The sequence below is a fragment of the Hydra viridissima genome, unplaced genomic scaffold, assembly GCF_058129835.1.
Source record: "Hydra viridissima isolate aposymbiotic clone 2 unplaced genomic scaffold, HvirCarnegie_v1 scaffold_12, whole genome shotgun sequence".
NCBI lineage: Eukaryota > Metazoa > Cnidaria > Hydrozoa > Anthoathecata > Hydridae > Hydra > Hydra viridissima.
In genome coordinates, this window is record NW_028324311.1 from 12,198,010 (window position 1) to 12,208,988 (window position 10,979).

Consider the following 10,979-nt stretch of genomic DNA (forward strand, 5'->3'; position numbering starts at 1 on the left):
TTAAAAAACTAGATTTTCTCTTATAATAATCAATAAATTTTTGATTATTTACTAGTCCTATCTTTAACTTTTACTTATTTAAGTTCTCGTAGGTTTTCGTTTCATTTACACTGTTGGAGGTTGAAAGAATAAAACATAATTAATTTAACGTTTTAAAATGGCCGCATTTAAAGGTAGAAAAACAAAAGGTTTGTGCAATAGTTAATATCATAAATTCTTTCATGATGTGAAAAATTTTAACATAACGTAAAAATCTACACAATTTGGGCTTGTAGAGGTAAAAGGCTTGGATAATCAAGTGTCAATTCTTCGTCAGGTGTTATTTCGTTTGCAGTGTAGACACTTTTGTCAATTAGATAGGAGGTTGGATTAGCATTCGAGCGAAGGTAATGCGACTCAGGCTTCACGTCGTTAAAAAATTCTGGTTTCCTATATTGTTCGAATGTTAATATACCGCGGCAGTTAATTGAACCGCACTTGCAGTTCAAGCCGTTGTATAAGCTTGCCTCGGTGTCCAGAAATTGATAATCAAAGGTTAACTCTTCACCAGCTGATATATCTTTCAGCTAGACATAACAAGAATTTCCTTTGAAACCGCAGTTTGGTTCACAGCTATGGTTAAAAAAAGCGCAAGTACAAAGTAACTTTAGCTCTTTCCATTTCTTCGGCAACGTGTAAGTATCATGATCAATCATACACTGATATCTAAGTATAAATTCTTTGCATTCTGGATATTCATCGCAACATTTAAAGAAATCAACTTTGGTCTTTAGCGTGTCTCTATTTTCACCAAAAATATAGTCACAGTTGGACGGATCGCACATGAAGAAGATATCACCCTGTTGAATATTTTGTGAAGCAAACACTCCCCGATTACCAGAACCATACTTTCCACCTGCATTACTAACTACAACTTTAGAGACAAATTTGTTTGTTTCTTCGAGATTAGGAGCCATCTATTTCAAGTTCGAAAACTGTAATGCAATAAGCTAAACTCAATCGTAGTAAATATGCAAGAAAACTATTCTTCAAGTATTTTATGAAACTGGGAGTTTGTGGACTAAGTTGTTATCGTTTCTAATATGGAATCGAAAAAGGCACCAACTTAATCAACAACTTAACTTCACGGACTTTGTGAAATCACTGATACTACAGTTGTAAAAGTTGATAAAATCATTTGTCTAAAAACATATATTTACATGTTTGAAAATGTTTTTCCCCATTAAAAATATTGACGGATGTCAGAAATAAAACTTTATCTCAGTATAAGTTTTTATATGTGTATATAAATACATATAGAAACATCAAAATAAACTAATACGGAAAATTTTGAATTAAATTTCGTAAATATAGTTAAAAATTAAAAAAAAAGTAATAAAAAAACAACAAGAATAACAACAACTAATAATTCAAAAAGATGAAACAAAAGTTATTATCAGCAAGGCGTAAGAGTTAAATTCCAAATGATATCAAAAGTGCCACAAATAAAGTTTGAAATAATAACTGCGGCTTTAAATAGCATTTTTACAAATAACATCGTTGATAGCCATTCCAGACGATTTTTTTATAATTCAAATAAACATATATAATTTATATAATTGTATAGAGCTTTACTTGACTTAAAAAATGAGGGGTCATTCTGCCGTTGAAGTTAAACGGATCTAAAGTTATTGAGTTTTTTGTAGTGCAAAAATTGATGATTTTTTGACGAAAGGTATAGGGCTTAAGTATAGAAAATTTGCATTGTTATGGCACCGAAAAAGAGAGTATTTTGGATCATATTGACTTTTGAATAACTTTTGAACCGTTATAACATTTGACTTGATGTTTTCCATATTGATTCAACAACTATAAAACAACAAAATACCAAAAAAAAAAAATTTAATTCTGAAGGGATTGCCCAGAATCGCCTATTTTACAGACTGTGGGTTTTAACTTATTTACTTAGTTTTGGTGTCATATTGACTCTTGAATAACTCTTGAAGCGTAATTACATTTGACTTGAAATTTTCCATATTGATTTACCAACAATAAAAAAATAAATTGCCAAAATATCTTTATTCAATTCTGTCTGGATTGTCCAGAATCGTCTATTTTACAGACTGAGGATTTTTACATATTTACTTAGTTTTGGAAAATAAAATTTAGGGTTATATTACAATTACACCATGCAAATATGCATAATCAAATCATGGAATCCAAATAATACATCATTTTGAAATTATTGTTTAATTTACAGACTGGTCAGTAAATTACTGCAAAAAGGCTGCACAAACCAATTGGCATATCGACTGTTAATGTATTTGATATTTTTGAACTGTTGTTACATTACACTTGAAATTTTCCATAATGATCCAATTTTTTTTAAATTGGAAGGGATTGACCAGAATCTTCTATTTTACATGCTGAGGGTTTTTACTTATTCACTTGGTTTTGGATATTAAAATTTGGGGTTAAGTTATAATTACACTATGCAAATATGCATAATCAATTCATGGAATCCAAATAATACATTTTAAAACTATTGCTTAATTTACCGACTGATCAGTAACTTCTTGTGTAAGGAAATTTCTTGTGCATTGAAACAGAAACTTCTTGTGCATTGAAAACTGTCAAAATTACTCAGAACGGCCTATTTAACAGACAGAAGGTTCTTTAATAAAGTTAAAATTTAATTTTTAATGAAAGAAACTTACTTTTTGAAAGTTGGAGTTCTTACAACAGCAATAAGCAGGTATAACAGCAGAAATGTAAAAATATTATTATTAAATGTAAAAATATCAATATTAAAAATGTAAAAATATTATTATTAGAAACACAGATAAACAATAACGTGTTAAAAATATTTTAATTCATTTTAAAAATGTATAAATTAAAAACATTTGAAACCAAAATAATTACAAAATAAGAAACTTACTCTTTAAGATTGTTTATGTGAACTTATGAAAATGCCTAAGATAAAAAAAAATGAAAATGACATAAAAAAATGTTTTTATTCTAAAACTTATTTCTTGGCTTTTAGTGAATGATTAGAGGTAGCAAGTTTCAGTAACGAAACAACCTAATAATCATTTTTAACAATAGACACCACGAGAAGGTAAGCCAAGTTGTCTATCAATACAAAACATCACAACAATAACATCACAATACAAGACTATGTGGCACGGAACGCTCCTAATTCACACTAGTGTAACTAAGTAATGGGTTAACTTTTAGCCAAAACTATTGATCATCCTGAAAAGCTTTAAGGTGGCTCTATTTGCAGATAAAATAAAAAACACATGGATTTCAACCATCTTGTCTTAGAGCTGACTTGCTAATTGTTGTTTCAGAACAGCACTACATAGCATTAGATAGAAGTGGTTAAGCAAATTCTACTTCTCTGGATATCAAAGGCTTTCGATAAAGTCTGGCATGATGAAATTACCCATCTTTTTGCAATCTTTTAAGTCGTCTGTTAATTGTTATATAGCTATATAAACTTTGCCTTGGCTCTTCCATTAACTTCCAACTCTAAAAGTGGTTGCTTGCAGTGGTTGCCTTGTTAAAATAAAGATGTTTAAAAAATATATATGTAGATTTAACAGAACACAAACATACATATAATGACTTACAGGTACATAAAAAGAAACTTACATATATTGACCAGTATTATCACATGAAACTCCGGCCACAGTTCCAACAGAAGTCAAGTGTATATATATAATGACTCACAGGTACATAAACACAACAATTTGCAGGACTTACCTGTACCTAAATAGTGCTCCAGAGGTCCAAAAGAACACAAGCATACACATAATGACTGACAGGCACATAAACACAAACATACATATAGTGACTTATGGGTGGGTACACACAAACATACAAATAATTACTTACCGGTAAATCAACGTTGCTGCAGAGGTGAACAGAAGACAGGTATTCATATCATGACTTGTGGGTGCACCTACACAACTCTAGATGATCAAACAGATTACAAACATAAAGACATTAAATTGAATAATAATAATAATAACAAACAGAAATAAAATAAATTGAAGTTGAATTGACATTGCGTCAAAAACAATATTAACAACATTTATGCTTTTTTCGAACTTCACCCTCCACATAACCATCAGCCTTTCCCTCTATCACAACACATTTCATCCTCCACTCTTTGACTAACTCAATATTGTATTTATCCTCAAATCCGTCATATAGTATCTCAAACTCGCATTCCTCATTAAATTCATTGTCATCTAAAACACTTACTACAAACCCTGAATACCATACATGCTTGCCACCTTTATCTACCATTTTATGTTTAATTCTTTTTCCTAAAAACTTTGGAACCCTTCCCTTTGATGTGCCTGCTCTTTTTTTTTTTTCCAGTTTCCATTAATAATCTAGCCTCACCTTCTAACATGACCTTTTGTTTTAATGTTAACAACATTTCTTGTCTTTCATTATTTTGTCTGATTACTGAACATTTTATTGTTTTTGCTTGTTGTTCTGGAGCATTTTTTAAAAATTCAAAAATTGATAGTAGGTTTGTTTTTAATGCCACTATACCAAATTTTTTGTAATTTTCACCTTTTCCATTTTCTCCTAACTGTAACCACTTTTCTGGAAATTTTTGCTGAAGTACTTTTTTTTCGAAATTTAATTTGTCTTTGCAACTTCATTAGAATTTCATTTTCAGTGCCTAGGATTTGCTCCAAATCCTCTTTACACAAAATTAAACCACCATCCTTTCCAATTTCTGTTGTCAAAAACTCTTTTTCTTTGCTTGTCTTTTGTTCCTTTATTTCCTTTTCTAAGTTGCGCTTGTCCATCTCATTGATTTTGTACTGCAATATATTTGCTTTTTTTTCTCTGTACTTTCTGATATATCCTTTTCTATTTCGCCTTGCTAGTAAAACTAGCCTTGCAATTTCTTCCTGTGATTTCCCATTTAGCCAATCAGCTGTTTTGTTATTGTTAAACATGATGACACCAGCTGCAGCTACTGTTGTCATGTTAGGTTTCATTTTTAACCTGCGGTCATAAGAAGCAAAGTCATGTTCAGACACAACGTTAGTACGTGGGCAGTTTTGAGTTTCCTCAAGAACATCAGCATCTGGATTGTGATATTTTCCTCCAGGCAATTGGTCTCTTAACTGACTCTGGATCATAACCGAACACAAACAACATATAACTTCAAGACATTCTTGTGTTAAGGCATCCAAAAGTGGGTCATTACAATAAGAAAATAAACAATCAAACACTTCATCCTTGGTGAGATATTTGACATCAAAGAATGTAGAACCACTTAACATTATTGATGCATCAGAAGAACAACAAACAAAATAATTAAACATTTGCGACCAAACAGTATTCAAAGAAAAAATATGATCCTCCTCTTCAATAATACGAAAAAGAGGTCCTGATATCAGTTTATTAAAAATTCCCAGAGCTCTGGTTGAAGCATGAAAAATTATGTTGTCAATATCATACCTAATTGATTCATGAAGGAAATTTGAACCATTAAGATTAAAAACAAATTCTTTAAGATGATCTTTGTGAAAATACGTTGCTCCACCAAGTAAAAATATAATGTTAAATCAATGATGCAGAAATGAAACCATAAAATTTTTTGAAAATTTTTTATGCAAAAATGCTTTCCATTCATCAGCTTTCCCATTCCGTTGATTGCCATGTCTATAACTTGTAAGTTTTGAAAGTTCATATAAAATATCAAAGGTACGTGAGTTTTGAGAATTTTTAAAACCACCATGAATACTACCTTCCTGCTCAACCACTTTTTCCCATTCCATGATTGCTTATTCTGCATATATTCCTAAATTATGGAAAACGTGTAAGCCACAAAAAACATGATGCATTTGAGAAATTTTTAATTTTTCATTTAAAGGAAGCCGATCATAGTTTTCAACAACAAAAGGCAAAATTGCTTCTCTCCAATGTTTAAATTGGCTAAAAAAACTTGAATTAACTATACTGCGATCTGTCATCAAAGATTTGAATGAAAAAATAAGCTTTCGAAGATCATCCTCATAGTTTTCCTTTTCAGGAGAAAATATCTGAGACATATCAGTGAGTAAATTTTTTAGCTCTCCAAAATAAGATTGTGCCTCGCCTGAAAACATATCATCTATCCCAAATGTGTAGCTTCCAGATGATGTTGTGACTTGAAAACTACCAACCTCTCTAAAATTATACTTTGTGCCATCTGTATGAAGAACATTGTGTGTGCTATTCAACATAGCCTCTCTAACTTGAGCTTTTGATAAAAGGTTCATTTCACTAAAAAATTCAGCAGCCAAAGACTTTTTTGGAAGTGCGCCACATGAAATACCAGCCATTTTTTGTAGTACAGTTCTGATAACAGATTCAACATTATTAACTGAAGCATTTTTACTTAAAAGGTCATAATATACAGAGCGAATTTTATCATTATATCTACCTCCTTCAAAAACATCAACTCTTTCCTTCAGTTCTTCTGAAAGATTTTCAAAGTAATTTAAACTCTCCATTAAGATTGAATAATTCATTTCATCAGATGTTTTCAAAACAGTGTTTTCAATTTTTTTCTTTAAATACCATGCCTTTTGTCAATCTGATTGTGAACGCTTTCTAGCCAAATCAATTTCTTTTTCCAATTCAAAATTTTTCTGCAACAATTGGTTAATCCTACAATCCTTTCTAACTTCTCTTTTGTTGACATTTCTGACATATTTTGACAAGATTGCTTGATATTTTCTTTTATATTCATTACATCTCCTATTAATTTGTCTATTTTTTAATTTGAGATGATTAATTCTCCGTTTGTATTTTTTTATTTGATAGGTCAAATCACCAGATAATATAGGTAGTGTTTTATCTAAATTGGAAACTGAGAGATTCTCTTCATTAACTTGCGTTTTAAAAAAAAATTTTTCAGAGCCATTTCCTAAAGGAGTGTATACAATAGAATTCGGGGTAACAGAGCACGAAAAATCATCATTAGCAATTTGCAGGTTTAAGTCAGAAGATACAAAAACAGTAGCATGATTTGGTACAATTTCACTATTGTAGATAGAAGTAGAACAAGCATCAGAAGGTGACAAACCAACAACATCAGAAAAAGCATTATTAAAAGATAAAACAGAGCTTAAAAAAGCTTTTGTTAAGTCCAAACTTTTTTCTCTATTTAATTTTGCAACATAATCTTTAAACTTTTTCAAGTACTTTATTAGCATCACTCTAGAGTATTATATTTACAGTAGGTTGTAAAAAATAATGAAAGATTTTGCCAAGCCAAGTTATATTTTCCTTTTTCTTTGCAAATTTTTAAAAAGTGGTTATTAGTTAATAAAAAATCAGGATATTTGACAGAAATAATGCCATCATTTATATTTAGAAAATCCAAAATGATCTTGTAGGTTGGTGTTACTGACAACAATTTGGTAGCTAAAATTAATATTAAACTTAATTTAAGCAATTATAACAAAAGGGAATTTAAATTATCACTAGAGTTTATAGGTTCTTTTACTAAACCAATATAAAAAATAGAAAAATAACTGAAAAAAAAACTGATAACTTTCTTACACATTTCCATTTTGTGAACGTCAGTTAATTACTATTTCCGGGTTTTGTTTTGAAAAAAAACAGTTTAAAGAATCTGTAGTACAGACTTGAGTAAAAATTGTAAGAATCAAGCTTGTAGTTGAACAATCCAGACAAAATACCTTAATAAATTCATTTTTATTGCCTTGAAAACTGGAGTCTTAAATCAAGAAGTATACTTTCAGTTTCAATTTTATTTGAAGTTAAAATTTCGGAAATGCAAAATCAAAACAAAAAACGTCATAAAATATGCGAAGGAATATAGATACATATATATACATAGTTTCTATCTACAAATCCTTAGAACCGATTCTTCAAGAAAACATAAATAAATACTTAATATAAAAAGAGGAAAGACTAAACTTGCATTTTCCACCTGGACACTTTTAAAAAAACTTTTTTTTTCTATAAAAATTAACTTTGAAGTTTTGAAACGCTAAGAACTAAAAATTTATGTATAAAAGTTAAAAAGTGTCCACATTGCATTAGATTCCTCATCCCTTTTTTAATATATACGGAAAGTTTTGTAAAAATTGGATGTGTTTTGGTACTAAGGAATCCTTACCTCCAAAAGCTTCGTTTTAAAAAAACGTTCCCGCTTCAAGCTTTTTTCTTCAAAGTGGTCTTAAGATATGGGTAAAATTTAAATAAACCATATTACTTTCTATATATGGTTTATTTAAATTTTACCCATATCTTAATATAAAAGTGGTCTTAAGATATGGGTAAAAGTCGAATAAACCATATTACTTTCTATATATGGCTGAAAAGAGGTTGAGTATCACTAATTGATGCAAAAAACCTCAAGGTGTTTGCTTAAGCATACAAAAAGATATAAGAGAGTAAAGTTCATGAAAATTACGTGTTTTTTGTCAAACGTCAAATGTTTTTCGTTGAGCATTGGAATCGCTGTCGTTGAGCAATAACAATACATGATGTTGAACTATGGAACTCATGCCACACCCAATTATAGCATGCGTAAATATTATCAAGTAAAAACGAGTTTGGTGAGAAAAACTTTGTAAAACTTTCATATTGCAAAGTAAAATAAACAATAAATAAACTTCTCAAATCGGAGAAACTGTGAAAGATCTTTTTAAATTGTAGAAAAAACTGTTTCTTCATATTTTACTTTTCTAATTTAACTAATTTAACGTTTTAAAACGGCTGCATTTACAATTAGAAAAACAAAAGATTTTTGCAATAGTTAATATTATAAATTAATATTATAAAATTCTTTCATGATGTGAAAAATTTTAATATAACGTAAAAATCTACACAGTTTGGGCTTGTAGAGGTAAAAGGCTTGGATAATCAAGTGTCAATTCTTCGTCAAGAGTTATTTCTTTTGCAGTGTAGACACTTTTGTCAATCAGATAGCAGGTTGGATTGGCATTCGAGCGAAGGTAATGCGACTCAGGCTTCACGTCGTTAAAAAAGGTAGCCACTAAAGAGTCCTTTTCTATACTCTGTAAAGCGACCAATCCCTTATGTGATGGTTCAAAACGTTTAACGTAGCATTTTGATGAGAACCATTTTGTTTTAAGACTATCGATTTGATCTTTTACATAATCGGTGCAGTACTTATAAAATATGGCTTGCCATTCCGGTTTTCTGTAGTGTTCGAATGACAATATACCGCGGCAGTTAATTGAACCGCACTTGCAGTTCAAACCGTTGTATAAGCTTGCCTCGGTGTCAAGAGTTTGATAATCATAAGTTAACTCTTCACCAGCTGATATATCTTTCAGTGAGACAAAAGAGAAATTTCCTATCAAGCCGCAGTTTGGTTCACAGCTATGGTTAAAAAGACCGCAGATACTCAGTAACTTTAGCTCTTTCCATTTCTTCGGCAACGAGTAAGTATCATGATCAACCATATACTGATATCTAAGTATAAATTCTTTGCATTCTGGATATTCATCGCAACATTTAAAGAAATCAACTTTTGTCTTTAGCGAGTCTGTATTTTCACCAAAAATATAGTCACAGTTGGACGGATCGCACTTAAAGATGACTTCACCTTGTTGAATATTTTGTGAAGCAAACACTCCTTGATTACCAAAACCATACTTTCCATCTGCATTATTAACTGCAACTTTAGAAAAAGTTTTGTTTGTTTCTTCGAGATTAGGAGCCATGTGTTTTAAGCTGGAGAACTGTAATGCAATAAGCAAAACTCAATCGAAATAAATAAGCAAGAAAACTATTCTTTAAGTATTTTATGAAAAAGAGAAACTGGGAGTTTGTTGACTAAGTTGTTATCGCTTCTAATATGCAATCAAAAACAGTACCAACTTAATCAACAACTTAACTTAACCGACATAGTGAAACCATAGATACTGCAGTTGTAAAAGTTAATAAAATCATTTGTGTAAGAATATGTATTTGCATATTTTTTGAAAACGATTTTTCCCATGAAATTGATTGATAAATATCAGAAATAAAACTTTTCTTAGTATTAATTTTTATTTGTGTATGCAAATGCATATATGTAAACATTATAATAAAACAATACGGAAAATTTTGAACTAAATTCAGTAAATATAGGGCGCTACTGCAGTTTCTCCCCCCCCCCCTTTTTTTTTTTTATGATTGATTCTGATAGAGAATTTTATGCTAATTCAGAAAAATATAAAAACATAGACCTGAATAAGTATTCGTTAAAAATGAAAGCCTTTTGAAAAAAAATTGCGAATATTTGGGTTTTTAGTGGGACTTTTTAAAACTTTGACTTCGAAATAGAGCATTTTCCGTTGATTTTCAGGTCTGTTTTTATATTTTTCTGAATCAGTATAAAATTCTCTATCAGAATCAATCATAAAAAAAAAAAAGGGGGGGGGGGGGGGGGAGAAACTGCAGTAGCGCCTAAATATAGTTAAAAACTAAAAAAAAGACAAAAGAAAAAACAACAACCAATATTTCAAAAAGATGATACAAAAATTATTACCAGCAAGGCAAGAGAATTAAATTCCAAATGTTAAAAAAAGAGCCACGAGTAAAATTTGAAAATATAACTGCGACTTTAAATAGCATTTTTACAAACAACATCGTTAAGCAATAACAAGTCATGAAGTTGAACTTTGGAATCCAAACCACACCCAATTATTACATACGCAAATATTAGCAAGTAAAAACGAGTTTGGTGGATAAAATTTTTATGTCGGAAGGTAAAATTAACTATAAATTAATTTCGTATATCAGAGATCAGGTAAAAGATCATTTTAAATTGCAGAAAAAAGTGTTTCTTCATATTTTACTTTTTGATAAATATTTTTAACTAAAATTTCGTAAAATTTTAAGCTGTAGCATGGCATTAAGTGTTTACGCTTATTGATTTTATCTGCATATAAAAGGTCTTAAACAAAGGTCTTTGTACGAACTTATTCTCTTAA

The 10,979-nt window shown here is 30.1% G+C and overlaps 1 protein-coding gene, 1 long non-coding RNA gene and 2 pseudogenes across 2 annotated transcripts; 1 reads left to right on the top strand and 3 right to left on the bottom strand.

Annotated features, from left to right (window-relative positions):
* Window positions 1-254: 254 nt before the first annotated feature.
* On the bottom strand, window positions 255-1,512 carry LOC149881313 (putative histone-lysine N-methyltransferase 1; annotated as a pseudogene).
* Window positions 1,513-1,549: 37 nt separating this feature from the next.
* LOC149881314 (uncharacterized) lies at window positions 1,550-6,944 on the top strand. The gene is made up of 3 exons (XR_016445656.1): window positions 1,550-2,734; window positions 3,023-3,097; window positions 6,826-6,944. It is a non-coding gene; the product is annotated as an uncharacterized LOC149881314 (long non-coding RNA).
* On the bottom strand, window positions 3,149-8,602 carry LOC149881315 (uncharacterized; annotated as a pseudogene).
* A 130-nt stretch (window positions 8,603-8,732) lies between these two features.
* LOC149881316 (uncharacterized) lies at window positions 8,733-10,681 on the bottom strand. Its single transcript, XM_090068872.1, has 2 exons — window positions 10,535-10,681; window positions 8,733-9,743 (listed from the first exon to the last, which is right to left on the bottom strand). The coding sequence occupies exon 2, from the start codon at window positions 9,723-9,725 to the stop codon at window positions 8,859-8,861; it is 867 nt and encodes a 288-aa protein (XP_089924998.1). The 5' UTR covers window positions 9,726-9,743; window positions 10,535-10,681; the 3' UTR covers window positions 8,733-8,858.
* Window positions 10,682-10,979: the final 298 nt, after the last annotated feature.